General features: G+C 58.4%; 6 protein-coding genes and 2 non-coding genes across 8 annotated transcripts; 3 read left to right on the forward strand and 5 right to left on the reverse strand.

The window, feature by feature from the left end:
• Nucleotides 1-359: 359 nt before the first annotated feature.
• On the reverse strand, nt 360-1,124 carry THITE_111545 (uncharacterized protein; the record flags this gene model as incomplete). Its single annotated transcript, XM_003651684.1, has 1 exon — nt 360-1,124. The coding sequence occupies one exon, from the start codon at nt 1,122-1,124 to the stop codon at nt 360-362; it is 765 nt and encodes a 254-aa protein (XP_003651732.1).
• A 2,450-nt stretch (nt 1,125-3,574) lies between these two features.
• THITE_2112332 (uncharacterized protein) lies at nt 3,575-5,507 on the reverse strand. The gene is made up of 3 exons (XM_003651685.1): nt 5,209-5,507; nt 4,124-5,143; nt 3,575-4,059 (listed from the first exon to the last, which is right to left on the reverse strand). The coding sequence occupies exons 1-3, from the start codon at nt 5,324-5,326 to the stop codon at nt 3,752-3,754; spliced, it is 1,446 nt and encodes a 481-aa protein (XP_003651733.1). The 5' UTR covers nt 5,327-5,507; the 3' UTR covers nt 3,575-3,751.
• A 6,928-nt stretch (nt 5,508-12,435) lies between these two features.
• Nucleotides 12,436-12,507, reverse strand: THITE_t79. The gene has a single exon. It is a non-coding gene; the product is annotated as a tRNA-Gly (tRNA).
• Nucleotides 12,508-12,514: 7 nt separating this feature from the next.
• Nucleotides 12,515-12,594, reverse strand: THITE_t78. Its single transcript has one exon. It is a non-coding gene; the product is annotated as a tRNA-Ala (tRNA).
• Nucleotides 12,595-12,752: 158 nt separating this feature from the next.
• Nucleotides 12,753-14,404, forward strand: THITE_2112338 (uncharacterized protein). The gene is made up of 5 exons (XM_003651686.1): nt 12,753-12,898; nt 12,972-13,230; nt 13,303-13,426; nt 13,494-13,623; nt 13,687-14,404. Coding segments are annotated over exons 1-5 (978 nt in total). The 5' UTR covers nt 12,753-12,896; the 3' UTR covers nt 14,150-14,404.
• A 369-nt stretch (nt 14,405-14,773) lies between these two features.
• On the forward strand, nt 14,774-17,261 carry THITE_2112341 (uncharacterized protein). Its single transcript, XM_003651687.1, has 2 exons — nt 14,774-15,108; nt 15,225-17,261. Exons 1-2 carry the CDS (start codon nt 14,938-14,940, stop codon nt 17,013-17,015), a joined length of 1,962 nt encoding a protein of 653 aa, XP_003651735.1. The 5' UTR covers nt 14,774-14,937; the 3' UTR covers nt 17,016-17,261.
• Nucleotides 17,262-17,926: 665 nt separating this feature from the next.
• THITE_2094955 (uncharacterized protein) lies at nt 17,927-20,196 on the reverse strand (the record flags this gene model as incomplete). The annotated part of the gene is made up of 1 exon (XM_003651688.1): nt 17,927-20,196. Exon 1 carries the CDS (start codon nt 20,099-20,101, stop codon nt 17,927-17,929), a length of 2,175 nt encoding a protein of 724 aa, XP_003651736.1. The 5' UTR covers nt 20,102-20,196.
• A 265-nt stretch (nt 20,197-20,461) lies between these two features.
• On the forward strand, nt 20,462-21,584 carry THITE_56406 (uncharacterized protein; the record flags this gene model as incomplete). Its single annotated transcript, XM_003651689.1, has 3 exons — nt 20,462-20,713; nt 20,801-20,887; nt 20,939-21,584. Coding segments are annotated over exons 1-3 (912 nt in total), but the record flags the coding sequence as incomplete, so codon positions are not given.
• Nucleotides 21,585-21,870: the final 286 nt, after the last annotated feature.

Below are 21,870 nucleotides of genomic sequence, written 5' to 3' on the forward strand. Positions count from 1 at the left end.
CAAATGTGGAAATTCAATTATCCGACTAATAATTAACAGTTGATGTCTGACTGTCTCTATCCAAGCGCCGTGACAAGCGCAACGATCTGGTGTGATCGGGTCCCAACTCGCTACTCCTTATGTACAATCCAGCTCACCAGACACCAGTCTGGAGCTGGCGGAAAAGAGAACACTATACAAGAACGAAAAGATATAGAAACCGTAACGCCCAAGTAGCATGGGTACAATGTCCCCTCCTGGACTTTCCCAATCAAACAGTCTTCTAAGTCCCAAGCTTCATAGTCTCCGTCGTCGCCGCTTGCCCGCGTGGCACCCGCGCATGCCCGCTGCGGCGGCGACCCTCAGAGCACGACAAAGGCTCACCAGTATATACTCTCATCCTCCTCCTCTTCGTCGTCTTCATCGAAGTCATCCGGGTAGTACCGCAAATCGTTCAGAAACCAGTTCTCGCCCTGGGGATCGGTCAGGACGATCTTCGGCACCGTCGGCGTTTCCTCCTTCTCGTTCTCGGTCTTTTTCCGCCTCGGTAATCGTGCTGGGGCCTTTGTCTTGTGCCAGTGGCAGGATGCGGCGCCGTAACTCGCCGGGTCGTCCGCGATTGCAGCCCGGAACTGCTCGTTCGCTCGCTCGGCGAGCACGCCTAGGAAACCGGACTCGTCGACGTAGAACTCTTCAGACCATTGGAAGTTTCTTAGGCGCGTTTCTGTCCAGGTATACTTGCGTCCGTCGAGTCTGGCGATATCCATCTTCCACTGCCAGTTGAGGAGAAAAGTGGCTTGCTCCCTTTGCTCTTGGAGTTGTTCCCCTTGGACCAAAGGAACCACGAATTTGCCCTCGGTATCTGAGCTGGATTCGACCGAAGAGGAGTCTGAGCGCATGTAAATCGCCGAATCGTGGTCCGTCCAGCTGTCGTCTTCCTTGTGCGGAAGTCTGGTTCGGCCTTGCTGCGCCATGTCGGAACTGACGCCTCTGCATTGGTGCTCAGAGGCACCAACAACCTCAATTGGCAAAGATTGCTGTACCGGATCATTGAAGTGAGTCCCGGTCGAGGTGCCTGCTGATGGACCCTGGACCTTGGCGAGGTGCTGTTCGTGTAAGTCGAGCTTCGACTGGGAATTGGGCATTGTGAGAGTGTTGTTCCGACCGTGGGAGATCCCGGGCGCGGTGTGTGTTCTCAACAAAACGATTGTCTCAAATCTCAGGGTATCGTAATGGCTTTGAAAGCGAATCGAGAGGTATCGCGACCAGTGAGAGGGAAGGTGGAATTGCTGCTGTGTTCTGGTTCCACGGAACGTGCTGTGGAAGGTAGTTGAGGTACAGAAGAGTTTGGATCAGAATTCGAGTTAGACAAGAGTCGGACAACATGCCAGTTTATATCAAGCGGCAGGCGTGGGAAATGCGTATGCCGGTCCAATGCACAGGAGAAAGAACGCGTAGAAGGCCAGGGGCTAATGCAGGACCCGGCGCCAGCATGGCTGCATGTGAGACTGGGACCGCCGATGGCAAAGTTGAAAATGGTAAAGATGGGTTCTGCCGTCACCAGACAGTCTATTCTGAGCATGTGCCGCCATAATTCAGGTCGGTAGGTGCCGCCTACTTTGATTTCTCTCTGGCAGCCTGCCCAAGCGTAGCTGCAAAGAAAGAATCTTACGCTGTCTCTGCATCCTGCAGGCTGCAAGGGCCGCAAGGGCCCTTCGAGAGGCAGGAGGCGCGAAGGCTGCTGCTGCCGCGTGTCCAGACACTGCATCATTTCTGCGCCGGACAACGTCAGGAAGGCGCGAGGGACCGGATGTATGAAGGGTTAAGGTAGACGTCACGCGAGCGGCAAGAGCAGTCAACTGAAAACACCTTGAAAACGCTGTCGGACGACCGACAGGACCTACCTGATAGGTAGTATGTATGGGGCAATGTGGTATACCAGTCCGGATTACAGCGATATCGGGTCCAACATGGAAGTGTGATGTCACCAAGCCACCACAGCGCCTCGAAGCCATGTATGATGCTGCTAATGCAGACGATGCAAACGGGCCGGCCGTTGAATTGCTGATCCTGGTGTTCTTCCCCGCTGGAGTGCTGTCTTAAGTAGGCCCCGGGCTCACCGCCTCCGAGACAATTCCGATTCGGCTTCGCGCTGATCTCCATGCCGCAGAGAACGTGCGGCCGTCGTGGGGGCTCTTCATCCCTGTTTGGATCAGTACTCGATGACCATGGTGAATGTCCCCATGAGCAGCTGCGGCTAGTGACTTGAGGATAAGCCCTGCCAGCGCGATATTTTGAGTACTTCGCTGCCCGACGTTGCGGGACACGAGCATGCATTCGAGGTATCCACAATACAAACGCTTGCCTTTGGGCTTCTCCTGCAGTGCTTGCCTTTTTTTCTCGGTCTTGTCGTCACCAAACTCCAGGACCGTCACGGGATGTTATGTGTCCGTCCCCACAAGCACAAGTCAACCGAGGAAATGCCGCGTTCAAAACTGGATAGCCTTCATCATACATTGACCTATATGCTGCCCCCATGGCCCCGCGGGTTCAATGTCAGGGCCATCCAGCGGAGATGGGGCGCTATTTCTTTACAGACGCTCGACAAAACAGAAACCCTCCTCGCCCTACCCTCACAGGCCGAGCTGTGCTCTCCCCCTAGATCTGTCCCGTACCAAACCCAGTTCCAATCCGAATGTCAGTCGTCCGTACCCCCAACCCACCCCTACCATTGATGGTCCCTCCCTTCCCCATCTAAATTTAGTAAGATCGTCCCCTCAGAGCCCGCAGAGATAGGTATAAGCGAGGAAAGGAAAATGAGGGAAAGGTGTCAGTCAGGTATTCTGGTATAAATCGGCAAGAGAAATATGGTATTCCCAACCAGCCAGGACAGATAGGAAGATCCCCGCTTTTTTTTTCCATCACGCAACGCCCTTATGTCCTCGCCAGACGGAAAAACCGCCCGTGGCGCTGACAGACCCAATACAAAGCCTCCCTTCCCGCATCCGAAACTCGGTATAACCCCCTGCCTGCAATCCTCAACAAACCAGACGCACTCCCACGGCGGGTGGGAGGCGAGAGAACAACAAAACGAGCCACACCTTCAACAAGAGAAACGGCGAGAAAAAAAGAAAAGAAGAAGAAAATTGCTTTTGGACCCTCTCTGGTATAGACGCACACACAAGTTGGGCGAGAAACAGCTGGACAAAGACGCACCCGTCCAACACAGAATAACAGAGAGTAAGACAAAGGAGAGAGTCAAGTTGTGGGAGGCAGTCGCCGGACATCTCGTCGAGCAAAAAGTCGGCCCGGCACTGGGCGGGAAAAGCAAACAAGTCCGGGTCGGTCGTAGATTGCGAACCCGGCGACGTGTTGAATTTCCATCATTGGGTCAGGCTCGGATAAGATGGAGAGAATAGATCCGTTCAATGGGTTGTCTGCGCGACAGGGACCGCTTCCAGGCGGTTGGTCGCGCTGCTCAGCTGGCTGAAGGACCGTCGCTGGGTCGCCGAGCGCCGCAGCCGAGCAGAGGGCCGTGGCGGGCTCAACAAGAAGTTGCCGAGACGTTGGCCAACTTCGAGGTTGGCGTGGGATCCAGATCCAGATGTACCGCTCCTTAACATCGTAGGGGCGGCAAGGGTTCCTGAAGGAGGCGATTCGGCCTCATACGATGAGGCCATTCCCGAGCAACACATGGTGCTCCTGACTCTGCTGCTGCTGATGATGCCGCCGCCACCGCTTCGCCTCCGTGCTCGTGCATACCCAGATCACCCTAGAACCTGGTGGGCTCGGCGGTCCGGTAGCCGTTCGCTCTGGGGGCCTCGTACTGCACTCCCGTCATCGACTCAGGTCCGCCGGAGGGCGGGGCGGCCGACTGCAGGGACCGAAGAGGGGGCAGCTCTGGCGGTCGCGGCCTGCCAAACTGATCCCCAGCGTAGGGGTCCGCCGGTCGGGGAGGCGGTGCCCCATGCATCCGCTCCTGTAATTCTCGCCGCAACATCTCAATCTCGTTCTGCTGCGCTGAGTTCAGGGCTTGCAGCTGTCTGATAAGCTCGTTCTGCCTTTGGTGTTCCGAAATTGCTGGCAAGGGAGTCAGCTGGGTTTGCGGGGATAAAAAGAAAAGAAACATACGCGGGCGACCTACCTTTAGTCAGAATCTCCCACTTGGATGCTTTGGAGCCCCTCTCTTGGGGCATGAGGTCCCTCAACTGGTCAAACAGCTCCTTCATCTCGGTGCGCCGCTTCCGCTCGGCTAACTTGTGGCTCACACGGAGCTCGGGCGTCCTGCTGTAAGGCTGGGTGCCGGCGTGGGAGCCAGCCTCCTCGTTCCGCAGGTCGCCCAATTGCTTATGCTGTAGCGTGTGGTGGTGGACAGTCGAGTACTCGCCGGACGCATTGGACAGCCTCTGGTAGGCGCTGGCGCCCATGCTATCCTCCAGCCGTCGTTGGCCCGGTGGGAGCCTGCCATCAGTCGTGTACTGGCTGCTCGCAAGCGACTCGGCAACGCTACTCCTCCTCGAGTCGCCCAGCGACTGGGCCGCGGCCGACGGCATTCTCTGAATCTCTTCTTCGGGAAAAGCCCATGCCTGACCCTTCGTTGGCTCAGCTGCCCGGGCGATCTGGCTCGTGGCCGGCCCAGTGATGGCGGGGGCAATCCTCATCGTCTTCGGGTGGCCTTCCGGGTTGCGGTCAGCACTGGGTTGGTATCCATTCGAGATACGGTGAACGGCCAGGTTGTCGAGCCCGGGTCGCGGGTTTCTTTGTTGTTGCAGCGTGGTATGGATCGAGGTGGTCGAATGGTTGTGGCTGGCGTAAGGCGAGTTGCCCAGTCTCATATCGTGGAAGCCCTGGTTGATCCTGCTATCGACGCTCTCCCTCCGCGACAGGGCTTCAGGGACTTCACCACTCAGGAAAGTGGCGCTGCTCGGCGCCGAGTCCAGCGACTGCGGGCGGTCGAAGCGTCGAGGGTCAGCGCTTCCCGGCGTGGTCGGCGAGACTATCGACGCCACGCTCATGTTGCCATTGCTGGTCGTCGGCGACACCAGCGGCTGCGGGAGGAGGTGGGACGTCGTCGCGGTCGGCGACGGCGTCTTGTCGACGGGAGAAGGCTGGAAGCCAGAATGTGGAGGGCTCAGCACGCCAATGCCAGATGCAGCTGATGTGTCTGTTAGATTTGCGTGAGCCAATTGCTCCAAGAGACGCCATTCTGGGGATCCTGGGAGTCCGAACGTTTGCTTGAAGCGTCTGTGCTAGAGTAGTACGCCGAGTCCCGATTCTCCTCCGGCGAGTTGAGCACGCCCGCCAATCCAGCCGGAAACTTTTGCGACGCTGGTCGCTGTTGGTCCATCGTCGCAGCGAGGTGGCGTATGGCGCGTGGGAACCGGCCCCGACGAGAGCCTCAAGATCCGGGTTTGCTGGCCCGTCAAAACTTTCCAACACCTTCGAGCCGGCCTCGGCTGGTGGCCCTAGACAAAAACGAGGCGCTCAGAGCGGGAGGGCGAGGCGCGGCGGCTCAGTTGAGATCTGGACGGGAAGCTCCGCGGAGAACGGATGGGCCACGGCGTCGGAATCACGACAGGACGGCGATTGGTCGGTGCGGGCGCCGGCCAGCTAAATGGACAATGAGAGCAGAGCGACGGTCGGCAAGCGACTCGGCCGGCGACTCGCTGAAGAATGTGGACATGCAATTGCTTGAGCGAAGGAGGGGCGTATGGCTGTGGTTGTGGGCAGATGCAATATCGACGGCGTGCTGGAGAACTGGAGGTGCGGCGCGGCGAGCGGCCAGAACCTCGAGCGTCAGGACGGGCCAGCACGTTTTTCAAAGCAGCAAGCATCTGGCACAAAGTGGAAAAGCTGGGGCGGATGCACAGGCATCGGTGGGGCGGGAGGAGCCAGCGGCGGCCGGGATTGGCTGGGCCTGGCCAGCTACACTACACTAATTCCGCACACTAGTGGTAGGGTGGAATTGATGGCCATTGCATCCACCCCGGGACAGACCCGTCCCTCCGTCGCCACATGGTTGTATGCCGCATGTTCTTGGTTCCCGGCACGTCGCACGCCGCACGGTCGTGCGTGCCAGGGTACGTGCCAGGGTACGAGTCCGCCGAGGATTCCTCGTGCCAGTCCAGCCAGCACGCACGGTCCGGAGAGGTACTCCGTACTCCGTACCACAACGGACCGCATTGGGTTCTTGTCAACCGCGCGCCGAAAACGGCAGGTGCAAAGCAACAGAGCCGGCCACAGAGCAACCCAGAATGGTCCCGCGAGCCCGCCCAGACATTCCAGGCTGCCAGAATGGAACTGCGACATCAGGTACTGTATCCCCTAGTCGAGATGCATGTACATGCACAGAGGTACTCAAGTGGGAGCAGGAGGCCGCTCGTCGCATGCAGCGATTTCGATATTAATTTCCGGGCCGGGATACCTACAACGTGCAACGTGTATGATATATGCTGATGTGCACAGCGCCATCTCCATGATAACTTGCAGTTGTTGCGCACGTCGAGCGGCCCGATGCTGGTCGAGCTGTTTTTTCGGTGGGCGGTGAGTACATGTGCTTGTACGTCCCTCGGCGACTGATGATCGTCCATGGTACAGTAAGCTTGCAGTGACTGGCTGGCTGGCAGTGGGGGCAGCGCCCCAGAAAGACGCGATAAGCGGCGAGCATCTCCCGCCGGGCCTGCATGGGAAGCCGTCAGCCAGCCAGGTTGGCTGGTCTCACTGTGTCCGGAGTTAGTGGACTGGAGGAGGTGCCCGCGTTGTTTTGCACGGCCTCGGGCGCGACGAGGTTGTGCGTCTCCATCAGGGTTAAGGGAGATTGGCTCGTGCGGGGAGATCGCGGGACGCATGCAATCCCGATTCTCTGGGAGCATCGCTCGGGCTCTCCTCCCTGCGCGCAACTTTGCACCGGAGGTAGTGTGACCTCCGGTGAGGGACTGTGTCTTCTTTTAGTGTACGTACATGACGGATGGGGATCTGGAGAGATCTCTGGAGATGTGAGGAGGGTGCACAACAGTAGGACGCCGAGCACCCGCACTGTTGCGATCCGTAGCGACGGCATCAATGGAACACGCCGATCCTGTAATCTCTCAACTCAACGGGAGGTCTCTTCGGAGTGGTGTACACTACACCACCATTTAGGCAAGGTACCTGCGTGTACATATACGCTAAAGCGTAGCGGTTCGACAGAGACGGCGCATGGGCTACACGTGTACACCAGTGACTGACATGTCGAGACCAGTGCCCTCCGCCACGGCGGAGTGCGTCAAGTAGTTTGCAAGGGCAACCTCTCCCGTGCTCCTTCTGCGACCTATCGGATATCCCTGCAATGGTCCGCACTGAGCGTGGCTTTTTGAGAAATGACGACGGGGTGTCCTGGCCGTGGTCCTGACGCGGGGTACACAGTATGTGCATTGACTCTCTTGACAGGCCATCGCAAGCTAAGGTAGACTGAGATCGAATGGGCCAGCGAGACTGCGATCCTCCTTTCAGAAAAGTCAAGTATCGTTGCTATGAATATCCGGGCCGCCTGCCTCGGGTGGGCGAGAAACCCTCCATTATTACTCGGCAGCTCACCCGACCGCGGCTTATTCGAACTTGACCGGAAGCCAAACAAAGCTAAAAGGCGGGTCAGCAAGGCGACTCATCAGCCTCCCAGGTAGGTTGCTTTCGGCGCAATTCCTGCGGCGTAACCACGCTGAGATGAGGCGCCGCAAGGCAACGCAACGGCACAGGCTGGCAAGATCGGGACCGCTATCTCGGCCATTGCGCATCGGGCAGGTGCATCTCGGGCCAGCTTGTGCGGCGGGTTACCGACAGGCCCGTCTGACCGAAGGCTTCCTTCGTCGTGTTCCCGTCTGCATGGCAGCGCGGATAATCCAGGCACCCGACCTGGTACCTCGCCTTCCCGGGCCGCGTTCTCGCCTGCAAATTCAGATCGCTTAGCAATGCCCTGAACAACCATTGTCTTGGAAACTGGAAACCCAGGGCACGAGTCAGTGTGTGTCTGCGTTGCATTACAAACTCGTTCTTCGTAAAACAAATTCAACAGCGGCACGAGTGACGCATGCAATGAGCCAGGCTTTGTCGCGGTTTCTCAAGAGTCGGCGCTTTTCAACACGGTTCGTCAGCATCTGCACTTATTGGGAAGGTCGTCCTGGATCCCTCTGCACAAGGCTGGTGCATACTGTGTGTGTAACTTGCCTGAGTCGACTGTACTGTGGTGTAATCCGTACAGATTCCGTGCACTACATCAGGTAAGGTAAGGTACCTTACACACATGGCCCCTCGAACTTTGGGGAACATGGGCCTAGGCATCGGCGATCTGGTAACGTTAGCGCCGTCACAGACATCGCGACCCCACATAACACGCTCACGTTCACTTCCCGCCAGCGATTGCCGCTCGGCACGTGTTCACTTGTGGATGCCAATGCCCAAATTTCGGCCAAATACCCACCAACCCCTGTGCTTGAGGGAAGCATGGCAGATCATGCCCCACCGTCGAGCCCTTGGATCCCACGTCCCTGCGGCGGGGGATTCTTGATTCATCAACTGATGAACTGGAAGGCATGATCACGATTGATGGAGCGCATCTTTCAATTGCATACATAGGATATATAGTGAGAGCAAGTGATCCGCCCAGCCTCTTTTTTGCTCGACAATGCCGAGAGACCACCAATCTTGATGCGTGGCGACTGCAACCGCTTTTCACTTGTTGATGGGGCCGAAGCCGCTTGCCAGAGTCACAGGAGAGAAAACTACTGACGGCGGTAGGACTCCTATCTGCTTGTAACTGCGAATTACAGACACCTGAGAGCGCTGATCATGGCAGCTGTCACCCTGAGCAAGCTCCAGCCTCCAGGTCCGTAGTGTTGGTAGTGTATGTCCGCTGCAGTCTCTTGACCAACTAAGTTGACGGTTAACTTACTAGTTAAAGCCAAGAGCCGCCGCTGTGGGGCGGCTGTGAGCAACTCGGCCGTGTGTCTCGGGGAACTGTCCGTCATCTGGCTTTGGGATGGCGTGTTGAGTCTCTCCTGTTGACTCCTCCACCCTGGTGGCGTTCCAACTCCATTAACTGCCACGGTACCCTTCACAAGTGAACCGTCCCCAGGATAGATCCCGAGTCGGCGACGCTAGGGAATAAGTCGCAACAAAGCGCTCCAATGACTGCTGCAGCAAACCGGCGCTGCCCATGAAGCGCGCCCCCACCCCTCACTCGCTTCATCCACTGTGGTATGCACAGTATGTAGGTAGGTACCTAGATAAGATGTCTACGGAGGCATTTGTACATTGGTATGCCCTTGAGGTTCTCCAGCGCGATCGCCAAACCTCCCTCCTCGATTCAATACCCTCATGACATCCTTTGGTCAGTGCCACAGTCCTCACGGGCATCAGGACGCAACTTCTGAAACCAGCGATGCGAATAACTATGCGAAAGGAGGAAACAGACGAGCCCTCTTGAACCCCAAGACCATCCATCTCTCCTGCGCGACGTCAGGGGCATGCGTGTTGCTTGTGGCTGAGCCGGGAGTGCCGAGTTTCTTTGTCGGGCCAGTGGCTCGGTGGTCTGCGGGCCGCGAGGTTCGGTAGCCAAAAAAGCAAGTGCCCCCGGTTTTCACCCGCAAACCATATTTGATGCTTCGGAATCCTGTATGAATGCTCTCCAGACTCCCTCTCATCCCTCGTCGGTGCGGCTGAACCTTGGATGCTGTGCGGAATACACTACGTTAGTCCGGTTTCACCATTTCCCTGCATTGGAGGTACATCATTAAGGTAGGTACAGTACTCCTGCCTTTGCCATCACATAGGTACCTAGTAATGTGATATATCATCTGTCTAGGTAATGGCCATTGTTTGCACTCCTTTCAGCAGATATCCTCTGCCCCGTCGCCGGGACCGACGTGATACGTTGCCTCATTGCACCGGTGCGCCGTCCGCGGCCTCGGCAGCCCCCGCGGGGGTGGGGGAGGGGACGCAGCGAGCGCGGGGACTGCGGCCGAACCATAGGTATCGGCCGCGCTGCAGAATTGCTCCGTATAAAACCGCCCCGGTATCAGCGGCAAGCCACAGCCAGCTGCTGACTCCTTGCGCAGCCCTTGAATCCGAAGGTTGCTGCTCGACCTAGTCTCACCAAGCACCCTTCGTTCGTCATCCGCAGCCATACCCCCTGATACACGGCCCAGAGTCACCAGCACGCTTTTTGTCTGACATATACTTGGTAGTTTCCGTGGCAGGAGGACAAAAATGCGGGATCACATTACGTGCATCAGGGAACACTGACTCGGGAACAGCCACACACATGCCACAGGCGCTATTTTGCTACGGTTCACCATGCCTTGCATACTGTGGTATGGAGGCTTGCAGTTCCATTTGCGTTCCCAGGCTCCGAGCGTGCCAATAGTTTGTTTTGCTTTTTTTCCCTGTGCCCGCCAATTCGGGCATCACGACATTTGAGATTACTCGTTTGGTCTTTTCGCTGGTTAACGCGGGATTCAGGAGAAAATCCTGGGAGAGCAGGAGGTCTTCGATCCTGGCCGCTGTATGTACGGACTATTGGGACTGGTGCCCCTGCCTAATCTCTCAACATCCTTCCTTTTCGGCTCTCCCGTATTTCTCCCTTGACTGAACAGGTAACCTTCGCTGTTTATCCCTCCTTGGACGTGGGCCGGGTACGGCAAGCGGCACTGGTGTGCGTTTGGCAAGGGGTTCTCGACTTCGGACAATGCATTCGCCCCCTATCCAAGCCTGCGCCCAGTGCCCACTGCCCATTGACAGGACCTGTACCCAGTATTCCATAGGTGGCTTTCGAACTCTGTCTCAGGATGCCGCGTTGGAGTGGCGCCGGTACTACCTGTTAAACTGTAACCTCTCGAGAAGCGCAGGAGCAGAAGCACCAGCACTAGCACTAGCACCAGCACCAGCGCAAACACCTGCACCTGCACCAACGCCATCATCTCCGTACTCTGTGACTGCTGAGCCGGCGTTTGTTTGCCCACAATGTCACTGTAGAACATGTGCAGACCCATGGCGTGCTCAGCTTCTCGAGGCCACCCATAGGCAGGATGGAACAGACACCACAAACACAAAACCCAAACACAAGCCATAGAACCGTAAGGGCTTCCGTGTCCCTCTCTCCCTTCCCCTTTCCTCTTCTTCTTGGTTTCACTGAGGAACTTCTCTCGCCCCCTGTTGTTCTGCTCTTGTCTTCTTTCCCAAAATATATTCCTCCATAACTCACTTCCCCCCCCCCCCCCCCCCCCCTGTTCCCCCTGCACGCCCCAGAGTACAGCCCTGTAGTAGCGTGATACGCAACACCAGCCCTCTGCAACTATTGAACTGTCCACCCAAGGACACAGAGCGGCAGAGAAAATGCCAAACCTTCTGCTCTTGGGCGTAAGGCGCGAGCGGCAGGGTGATCACGGCTCGGAGCACGGAGCACTGGGGCCGGGCCGGGCCTGGGCCCGGGAAGGACTGGAAGGCGGAAACCGGCTTGGCGGATTCGGTCGCTTGAGCGGTGTTTGCTCCCAGTCTGGACGGGCCGTCACCTCACTTCCAGACCGGCTCGTGCCATGTATGTGGACAAGCTCAATGCGCACGAGACACAAGCAGGCCGGTATTTTTGCCATGTCTCGGGTCAGGACGGAGATAACGAGCACTTACACAGTAACTAGATACGGAGTGCGGATATGTAGTGTGCCTAAGGCGCAAACGCATGGCAACTTACTCTGGAGGCACTTAGACGGTGAGAAGGGTGGTTGAACCGAACGTTACGCTCGACCTGCCTCCCCGCAGTATCTGTAACGTGTCTTTTGGCGGCTCAGATGGCGAGCGAGCCCGGCACACGCCCAACTTGAAGGTATACTGGGTTTGAGGTTCCCATTCCAATCGTGGCACGGCGGTGCCTTGCAGCCCAGGCCCCGACTGTGACCCGAAAGGGACACAGCTTCAAGACAGCACTGGTGGTTACACGTTGGGGCCGGGAACAAACCTGGAGCGATATGCAGCATATGAAACAGAGCATTGCACGCAAACCCTGCACTAGTAGACTACATGCGCTCTGCACAACGGCGAATAACAGAACCGGGGGGTAAGCCAGGTCGTGACACGGAAGGTATGCAACTTCGGCTGGCCGGGTGGGTGAAACGGGGAAGCGATTCAGGACAAAGACTCGACATAGTGCCGTAACTGCTATTTTGCGGCCGGAAAGCTTCAGAGGAACAGGTTGTAACCCAGCGACGCGCATGATAGCGGCAGACTGAGTGTGGACGAAGGGAGCTCCCCAATGCATCCCATTCGTGGCCAAGTCCGCGGGTCGGCAGTGGCCAGCCTCAAGTTGCACCGCGAGCCTTCAAGCCTGATTTCGCGTCACAGCGATAACAGGCACCGGCGAAAAAAAGAAGAGGTGAGAAGAAAGAGAGAGACTGAGAGCTTACCCAAGGTCGATGAAAACCAAAAATTTGCGCCAAGAGGGAATCGAACCCCCCCCTCAACCTTGGAAGGGTTGAATCCTAGCCACTAGACCATTGGCGCGACGAAGTGGACGAGCTGGGAATCGAACCCAGGACCTTTCGCAGTCGAGATGCTAAGCGAACGCTCTACCAACTGAGCCACACGCCCCCATATTAGTGGGTTTCTGTTGATTCTGGCATTCAGAAATGGCGCATCTGAGGAATGGAAACACCCCACATTCGGCTTCGGTCGCGCTGACAAGGGTTAAGGTTGGACTGTGAAGGCCTCGAAGCTCTGATGATCTAATTGGCCAAGGTCGACAGGGGGGGTTCGGTGCATTGGACAGCAGGAAATTTTTGGCAGATCGCGAGGGCATTTTGTCAACCGCAGAAGGACCGCGACCGTGGTACAATTGACTTACCTTCGGCCGCTCGTCCATCACTCCCGGTCGTTTCTGCCACAGCACCAAGATGTAAGTGCGATTCTTCTGACTTTGCCTCCTCTTGTTCCGTGATGCAAAAGCACGATCCCGCTAACCACCTCAGGCATTCTGTGCGCCGTGCCGCTTTGAGGGCGGCCCTCTCTGCCTCCAGGGTTGTTTGCAACCAGGCGAACTCCACGCGACTGGCCACCAGGACCGCCGCAGAATGGAATTATACGAGGCCAGCCTTGCCGCATACTCTCCGGTTCTTCTCGCAGACGGTGCGCAAGGCCTACGAGAACAGAGAATTGGAGCAGGCGCAGCGCAAGGACGAGGAGAACTTCGAGAAGCAGGCCGCCGCCGACGCCCGTGAGGACGTTGAGGTACGCTCGGCGGTGTTCCAAGATACATGAGCGTGTTGCGTTGCTTACCTGTCCCAGGAGTCGGTTGCGCAGACCGAGGCCGACATTCAAGAAGCTATGCAGGAGGTGTCGCCATCGTCATCGGAAGAGCCCGGATCGCCATCGTCATCAGAAGAGCCCAGACCCGCGCCAGGTGCCATGTCGAAAGCTCAGGAAAGCAAGTAGCCACGCGTCGTGCGTGTTGTCTGTGTGCAATAGCTGCTGACAGCCAATCTCCCGAACAGTCCAGAACAGCGTCTTCGTTCGCAACCTTGTGTTCGAGGTCACCGAAGAGCACCTGCAGAAGGCCTTCTCGAAATACGGCGAGGTTGCGAGCACCTTCATCGCGCGCGACCCTCGCGGTTTGAGCAAAGGGTGAGCCTGGTGGAAGGGGCGTCTCCCCGCTCGCAGACCAAGCCCACTGACCTCATGTTGCAGCTTCGGCTTCGTGACATTCACCACGCCCGAGGCGGTGGAGACCGCCTGCTCCCAGGTCAACGGTTCATTCTGGCACGGCCGTCGCATTACATGCGTTCGCCGGACGCAGCCAGCCCCAGCCGGGGTAAAGAAACCCGCCAAGTCGCCGCCGGGGCCGACTGCGCAGCTCTTCATCGGCAACATTCCCTACGAGACGACCGACGCCGAGCTGAACCGGCTCTTCCGGGGTATTGAGAACCTGCGCGACGTGCGCGTGGCTGTCGACCGCACTACGGGCTGGCCCCGTGGCTTTGCGCACGCCGATTTCACGAGCATCGAGGCGGCCATCGAGGCAAAGAAGAGGCTGGAGGGCACAATGCTCGGCAACAGGTTGCTGAGAGTTGACTTCGCCACCGGATATCAGAGACGCAGTAGGTCACCTCCGCAACAGCAGCCTGTTGAGGATGCGGAGACGGAGCAGTGAAAAGGAAGAGGTGGCTGCAAGATATCCATCTTTATCGTGGCGGAAAAGGAGGGTGTCAGTCTCGGTGGGCGAGTTCAGGCGCTCGCCCTGGGACTTCTGTAACACATGAAGAACGGTGCTTCTCTTCCAAGAGCATCTGTGTATAATAAGTAAGGTACTCCAGGATTAAGGTGCATTAGAAAAGGTACAGGTAGCTGTGCACTGCTAGTGTTAAATTGAATGAACAAATGTCCGGCCTAAAACCCCGACTTCCAAAGCCTGAACCAATGCCTTTGTTACCCTCTCTTTTAGGTAACGGTCGTCCGTATTCTGGACGAATTACCAGGTACCTGGAGTTATGTGGGGCGGCTCGAACTGGCCCCACAGCTTGCAAGCCGGGGAAAGGAAACACGCTGCCTCGGCATCTCGGATACGCTACCAAGCGAGCGGGGCCCTTCGCCAACACATCTGCCCGCTGTAATCCGAATACAGAACTGCTGTGCACAAGCGCGCGCCAGAGTAGCGATCCAGGCCCGCCAACAGCGAACGCGGCCCAACTTCGCAACCTTGTCGCCAACGAACAACGAACCAGCCGCTGGCGCCTTATTTCGACCCGATCTCTTCCCCCGTTGGCGCCCTCGTCCCCTTCTCGCCGAAGGCTTCTGGTTGCTCTTTTGTTCCGCTTCTCTGCATCTCCCATCGTCCGCTTTCATCAGCCCCGCGTTGGCAGCACCTAGATCGCTCGCTTGAGCGTCGTCTTTCCTCCTCCGAATTGCCCGCATCCCACGTCGCATCGCACCGCAGTAGCCATGTCGTTTCTTGGCGGCGCTGAATGCTCCTCGGCGGGCAACCCGCTCAGTCAATTCACAAAACATGTCCAGGACGATAAGAGCCTCCAGCATGACAGACTTGCCGGCAGAGGGCCGAGTCCTGCCGTTGGCGGCTTCAGGAGCGCCGTCCACAACGCGCCCCAGGACGAGGTGAGTTTACTTAAAGCAGCAGATCCACCAGCCTCGGAAGGAAACAATGAGCGAGTGGGCAAAGGAGTACACGTGGGAATGTGTGCCCGGATACTGACGCATCATTACCGCTGCAGATTGTGAACGGCTTCCTCCACCGGACCCCGGGCCTCCCCGAGATGCCGCTCGAGCAGCAAGGCCCCATGAACCAAGTCCACATCGACCAGAGCCACGGCGTCCATCTCCGCGCCCATTCCGCCTCGCCCATGTCGTCCGCCTGGGCCCCGCCCGACACCCAGGCCGCCATGGAGGCCGCCTTCAACGCACCGCCGGAAACCCACTTCAGCCCCGAAGAGTTCGCCAAGTTCCAGCACATGAACGGCTCCGCGTCGTCCACCGCCCGAGCCGGCCCCATGCCGGGGCCCAGCGCCGGCATGCTCGCTCAGTCCCATATTCCCGGGGCGCTGGGGGGTATGAGCCATCCCATGATGATGCGCCCCATGTTCCAGCCCATGTACGGGCCTCAGATGCACATTGCTCCCCGGCAGCCGCAACAGGAGGCTGAGGGCAAGGGAAAGGGCAAGGTGGTCGAGCTAGACGAGAGCCAGTGGGAAGAACAATTCAGACAAATGGAGCTGCACGACCGGCAGCTCCGCGAGGAGCAGGACGAAGCACAGGCGATGGAACGGGAGCTGGACCGGATGGACGAGAAGCTGCTGCACTCTGAAACCGGCTACGGCGATCTCGAATCGATCTGGCGCGGCATTCAGGCCGAACGAGAGGCGATGAATGAGTTGGATGACGTCGAAGACGACTTCGCTAAGTTCGACAGTTCCCACTTTGGCGGCGATAACCTTCACGACTGGGGGCTCAACAATCGCTACGGCGCCGACCCAATCGTGCAGGAGTATCTTTTCGAGGAGGAGAACCTGTTCCAGGACCAACCCAATCCCTTCGAGGAGGGCGTGCGCATCGTGAAGGAGGGCGGCAACCTCTCGCTCGCGGCCCTTGCCTTCGAAGCCGCCGTGCAGAAGAACCCCGACCACGTTGAAGCGTGGGTCTACCTCGGCAACGTCCAGGCCCAAAACGAGAAAGAGGAGGCCGCCATCCGAGCGCTCGAGCACGCCCTGAAGCTCGACCCCAACAACCTCGCCGCCCTGATGGCGCTGGCCGTTTCCTACACCAACGAAGGCTACGACAGCACTGCCTACCGCACCCTCGAGCGCTGGCTCTCCGTCAAGTATCCGCAGATCCTCGCCCCGACCGAGCTCTCGTCGGCCGCCGAAATGGGCTTTACCGACCGCGCCCAGCTGCACGAGCGCGTGACCGACCTCTTCCTCTCGGCGGCGCGCCTCGCGCCCGACGGCGAGCACATGGACCCGGACGTGCAGGTCGGCCTGGGTGTGCTCTTCTACGGCGCCGAGGAGTACGACAAGGCGGTCGACTGCTTCCAGGCGGCGCTGCACAGCTCCGAGCTGGGCACATCCAACCAGCGCGAGCAGGTCCACCTGCTCTGGAACCGCCTGGGCGCCACGCTGGCCAACTCGGGCCGCTCCGAGGAGGCCATCGCCGCCTACGAGAAGGCCCTCTCCATCAACCCCAACTTCGTCCGCGCCCGCTACAACCTCGGCGTGTCGTGCATCAACATCGGCTGCCACGCCGAGGCCGCCGGCCACCTGCTCGCCGCGCTCGACATGCACAAGACCGTCGAGAAGAGCGGCCGCGAGAAGGCCAGGGAGCTCCTCGGCGCCGGCGCCGACGCCGCCAACGCCGACGCCCGCATCGAGGCCATGACCACCCAGAACCGAAGCACCACCCTCTACGACACCCTGCGGCGCGTCTTCACCCAGATGGGCCGGCCCGACCTGGCCGAGAAGGTGGTCGTCGGCGTCGACCCGGATATTTTCCGGGGCGAGTTTGACTTTTGACGGGGAAGATGACGGCGGCCCCGGCGACTCTGACCGGGAAGCGCTCCGCCGAGGCCGTCGGATGTGGTACCTGACTGGTACCGGGAGGGTGCTGTGGGAGAGGATAATCGTCTACTAACCAAGTAACTCTACTACACCGCAGGGAAATTCTTCCCCGTCTTGTCTCACTCTTTCCATTCTACGGCTGGTCACCGTTGCATTGGTTGAGTCGAGCAAAACAAGGCGGGACTGATGACTAGCGTGATGTGTTGTTCCAAGTACGCATTACCAAGCATGGGGAGCGCTACAACATTTGCTGGGGAGCCTGAGGACAGGACCCCTTGGATCTGCGGATAATCTAGATGCGCGGAATAGGGAGGGCGAGCTGAAGCTCAGAGGCGCAGCGAGGTATCATTGACGGGCATCTGGTCACTGCCCCATCTGCCTCCAGTCGGCCTGTAATATGCACTTTCCGTCTGCAAGGCTTTGGCGGAGCATGTTGGACCCCGCACGTTAAGGCGGCGGGGGTAGATAGAGAGAGCGGCTGTACGGATCACATGTACATGGGTGCATATAATGTGACGGGCTCATTGTCCAAATGCAGCGGGCTGGTTTATTTACCAACCTCTGCGAACTAGGCGTGCGAAATCTCCGTTGATCTATGTCAGAGGTCGAACGGGGTATCAAGTACGCTTGTGGGACCAGGCTGCAACTCATCCATCCTCCGACCAATCAAGACACTGCGTAGGTGGACGGGGGGCCACCGCGGCTGCGGTACCCGATGTCCTGTAAATCTCCCAGGTCTCTCAACGCAACGCATACTAAGACACGAACCTCCGAAAAACAACGCGCAGCGTGGCCCGACACCAAGTATAGCAGACATTACATGTCCTCCACCAAAGATTCTCGGACCATCGCGGCGGCGGCCGCCCCTATTTCACCCCGATGAAGCCGATCCCGCGCCTTGCGGCCCGCACCGCCCGGCGCAGCGCCTGCTCCTCCTTGTCGGTCCACTGGACACTGAGCTGGTCCCACTTGGACCCCGGGGTGTTGTATTCTCTGCGGAACTGCGCCTGCATCGCCTGCAGCCGGCCCACCTCGCGCGGGTCGCCCGTGCCGCTGAAGACAATGAAGGCCGTGCAGGGCGGGAGCGCGTCGTGGATGCGCTTGAGTCGCTGGCTGAGGCTGGTCAGGCATCTTTCGAGGGGCGAATCGCCGGGATCGCCGCTGCCGGCATCCTCGGTCTGGCTGGACGGAGGGGGCCCGCCCGGTCCGTCGCCGACCACTTTATTGCGGTTCCACCACCCTTGTAAGGCTTCTAGCTCGCGCAGACGCGCCCAGACGAAGTCGACACCGCCGCCGGGGACCTCGAGCCCGTCCGGGTCGCCTTTGACGGCGCGGATAATGCCGGCCTCCACCTCGGCGTCGGACTCGCACGAGATGGTCACGGTTGCAGCGTTGCAAGCGCTTCTTGTCGCGTCGCCCCAGTCGACGGCTGCGCTGCTCTTTCCCACAGGCAGGCCGCCCGTTGCTCCAGGTCCGGCCGTGGCGCGGTAGGCGGTACCGGCACGAGCCAATCTTTTAAATAGGTTCTCGCCTTGCACGTCGCCAGCAGCCCAGGCCTTGCCCTTCTCGCACTTCTTCTTGACAAGATCGAGACAGGTCTTGGCATCCTCGATGCTGTCATGTCCATGGATGGTGCCATCGCCTTTTTGGATCTCCCTGTTGAGGTATTTCTGTGCTAGAGACTTCAGGGATAACTTGAGTGGCGGACCGCGCGGATGGGGGAAAAGGATGGAGGTGTCAACGATGAAAGGATGGGCAAGTCGGATCGCCTTCAGGTCCGAGTCGAGCGAGTGCCCCACAAGGATGGTGCGCGGATGCAACAGGTCCAGCAGTCGAGACTGTATGTCGCTCAGGGTCGTCGTGACAGGGTCGAGCATTTCTTTTGTAATCCCCGAGAACCGCGTGACATAGTCTATGATCGGCTTATCAGGTTTGACAAGCTCGTCCAGGACGACCTCGCCGTCCCAGGACACCAGGCTTATCCTGGTGAGAGAAAACTCTTTCTCTCCGGTCATACACATCTCGCAATCGAGAGCCAAGACTTGGCGGCCTGCCGTGATGCTGCCCTGCTCGATCTCGGCTTCGGGGACATCACCTTCCTCGAGTCTGGTCACCCTGGTATGGACAAAACCGTCCGGGTCCCTGAACGCATCCCGTTTCGCTCCGTCTGGGAGCATTGCGGGATGTATTGGGAAGCCATGCTCCATTAGCTCATCCGTCGTGGCCAAGAATTCTGTAATCCTTGTCCTCTCGTCTTTCCAGCCGCGGGGTTCGTTTAAAGGCTGGACGCCGCCTTTCTTCTCTTTAGAAAGAGGAACCGTGAGCATCGACTGCAGTGGAGAGTACAGCTTGGCATACTTGTCGTCGCCCGGTGCTCTCACAGGCCAGAGATGCGGGAACATTTCGGCAAATGGCTTCAGGGCGGGTGGTAGAGCCTCCTCCTTAAGCACGCGGGGATAATAGTCATCGGGGGCCGTAGCAATCCGGTCGGTCGCTTGATCCGGCGGAAGCTTGTTGTAGGTGGAAAAATCCACATTCTCCTTGAACATGGCCTCCTCGAGGCCGGGAACCACGATCGCAACGATCTTCCTGAACTCGGGGCGGTGCTTGACGGCAACCCATTGCGGGGCGGGGCCGTCGGCGAAGATGTACACGATGAGGTCGCGCAGGGACGAAACACTGATCATAGCCTGCAACCTTGCCTGCGGCGAGAAGTAGATGGCCGGGTACCGGTTTGAGTTGGGGCCAGGGACTTTTTTGTGCTTCTTCACCGGCCTGCCGCGCTCGATAGTTTGCCATCCGTCGTCGTCATCGGCATCATGGGGGCTTGGTCGTTTTAGACTACCCGCCGAGGACTCCTTCGAGGCAAGCGTCTGGGGCGTGCCTGCCAGATCCGCGGCCGTATCCACCGGGGAAGCTCCAGCGGCAACCGCCGTGACGGCGCCATGGACGGCATCATCGCTCTCGCCGCCGTTCATCGCCAGGGTGGTCGTAGTGGCAAAAATGCCACGATTTGATTTGTTTTTCCTGTTCTTCCCCATGGTGACAGCCCGCGCTCGTTAGGCGGGTGCTGGAGCTTCAAGAAAAAACAGGGTCGGTTCAAGTAAACGAAAGAAGGCCGGTTAGACGGTGTGTGTGAAGGATGTTTGAGATGAAAAGCGGAAAGTGGAAGCTGAGGAGCCGCAGATTTACACACAGATGCCATTGACTAGTGGGGCGGAGGGGCGCTAACCCTTTTTGGGCCAGAACCAAGAACCCGTTCGCTCTTTCTGTTTTGCTCCCTGAAGCGCAGTGGACGAAGGCAACCGAGTCAACAGCTGGAGGCTCTCAGTCCAGGCCGAATGCAGGCAAAAATGCCTGACACGAGGGTCAGATTGGGCGCACGTTTTTTTCGTGACCCGGGTTAATCCGGCAGACCCTCCCAGCAATTCTCGCAACAATCCACCCATCAAGATATCGCCCAGTGAACTGGCGATGGAGACGGCCTTCTGTGAGTGCAGAAAGTGCGATGCCCCCATCGGCCGCTTCGCCAATCTGTGGACGCAGATCGGCAAGAGCTATTTCAGTCCGGTTGTAGAGCCAGAAGACGACCTGGCTGTCCAGTGTCAGGGAAGCGTCCGCGTCGGCGAGCCGGATACCCTGGTAGAAGAATGGTAATATCGCTCGGTGTCTCATGTGTTGCCATCATATTTACGATGTTATCGTTTACGATGTTATCGTTCTGACACACCTTGATGTAGTCACCTTCAAGACATCGTCTGCGCCAACTGCGGCGCCTTGCTAGGCCTCAAATGTGTTCAAACGCCGGTGAACCACGTGCTGGACCAGTACGTCCTCTGACCTCCGTGGCGTTAACAGGCCTGACACCAGCTACCCAGGAACCAACTCCTGCTGAGGCTCGCTTCAATTGATCTGCTAGATAGTACTGGCCAGGAAATCGAGTTTGCCATCAAGCGGGTCCTGAGCGTTGCCGAGCCTTCGAGAGTCACCCGTACACATCGTCCCGACCCATCGCAAGGAGCAGGCTTCTCGTCGGCGTTCCCTGAGCCTGCCGAGCTAGAGAAGCTGAGAGCCGATCTTCACAGCCAACGGGAAGACATCAGACGAATAGACAACAATGGATTCAGGATCGTCTCGGCCTTGGACAAACGGGCGAGCCGCATCGAGGTCGAAATCACCAAGCTGAAGGGCAAGGCGGATAGCTCGCACGGTGCTATCGGGAACCTCCAGCAAGATATTGGTTCCATGAAAGCCGATATTGCTGCAGTGCGAGCGTCCGTTCAAGACCCCACTGCGCTTGCCAGTCTAGAGGCCCGGCTCGCCTCCGTCACCTGCACGCTCGGAGAAGTAGCGCAACACTTCACGAGCCTGAAGGAGGAGATAGATGAGCTCAAATCGGAGCTCAGCGGGCAAAGACGAGCAATGGAGGGTTTGGAGTCGGAGACCAGAGCCAAGGTCACGGCAGCACGGCACGCGGAGGACATGGCGAGTCTTCGGGCGGAGATTATGCACCTGAGACGGCAGGTGGAAGAGTCTGGTTCGAAAGAGACGGGACAGGTGGAGGCAGCATTTCCCTCTCGGGAGCTCGAGGTGCTCACGAGCAATATCGCCAAAATCGGCAGCCGGGCAAGCCAGGTCGAGACCTTGCAGATGGAGTTGGAGATTCTGAAGGGAAGGGTCGAAAGAGTAGAAGCCAGCAGACAACCGGCTGCGGATCGCCGCCAAAGCCGGATTGCCGATCCAGGCGGCTTGTCGGCGTCCTCCGATCTCTTGGTTGGCACGCGAAAACGAACCGCCTCGCCAGTCCTCG

Source organism: Thermothielavioides terrestris, chromosome 2, assembly GCF_000226115.1.
Source record: "Thermothielavioides terrestris NRRL 8126 chromosome 2, complete sequence".
Lineage (NCBI taxonomy): Eukaryota > Fungi > Ascomycota > Sordariomycetes > Sordariales > Chaetomiaceae > Thermothielavioides > Thermothielavioides terrestris.

Bases quoted from the DNA above. Each gene is read 5' to 3' on its own strand.
- THITE_2112341 (XM_003651687.1), top strand. From the start codon at position 14,938: ATGTCGTTTCTTGGCGGCGCTGAATGCTCCTCGGCGGGCAACCCGCTC. The intron at 15,109-15,224 runs GTGAGTTTACTT...TTACCGCTGCAG, and splicing joins ACAACGCGCCCCAGGACGAG to ATTGTGAACGGCTTCCTCCA.
- THITE_2112338 (XM_003651686.1), top strand. The intron at 13,231-13,302 runs GTACGCTCGGCG...TCGGTTGCGCAG, and splicing joins ACGCCCGTGAGGACGTTGAG to ACCGAGGCCGACATTCAAGA. The intron at 13,427-13,493 runs GCAAGTAGCCAC...TCTCCCGAACAG, and splicing joins CATGTCGAAAGCTCAGGAAA to TCCAGAACAGCGTCTTCGTT.
- THITE_2112332 (XM_003651685.1), bottom strand. From the start codon at position 5,326: ATGGACCAACAGCGACCAGCGTCGCAAAAGTTTCCGGCTGGATTGGCG. The intron at 5,144-5,208 runs GTTCGGACTCCC...CAAATCTAACAG, and splicing joins CACAGACGCTTCAAGCAAAC to ACACATCAGCTGCATCTGGC. The intron at 4,060-4,123 runs GTAGGTCGCCCG...CTCCCTTGCCAG, and splicing joins GTGGGAGATTCTGACTAAAG to CAATTTCGGAACACCAAAGG.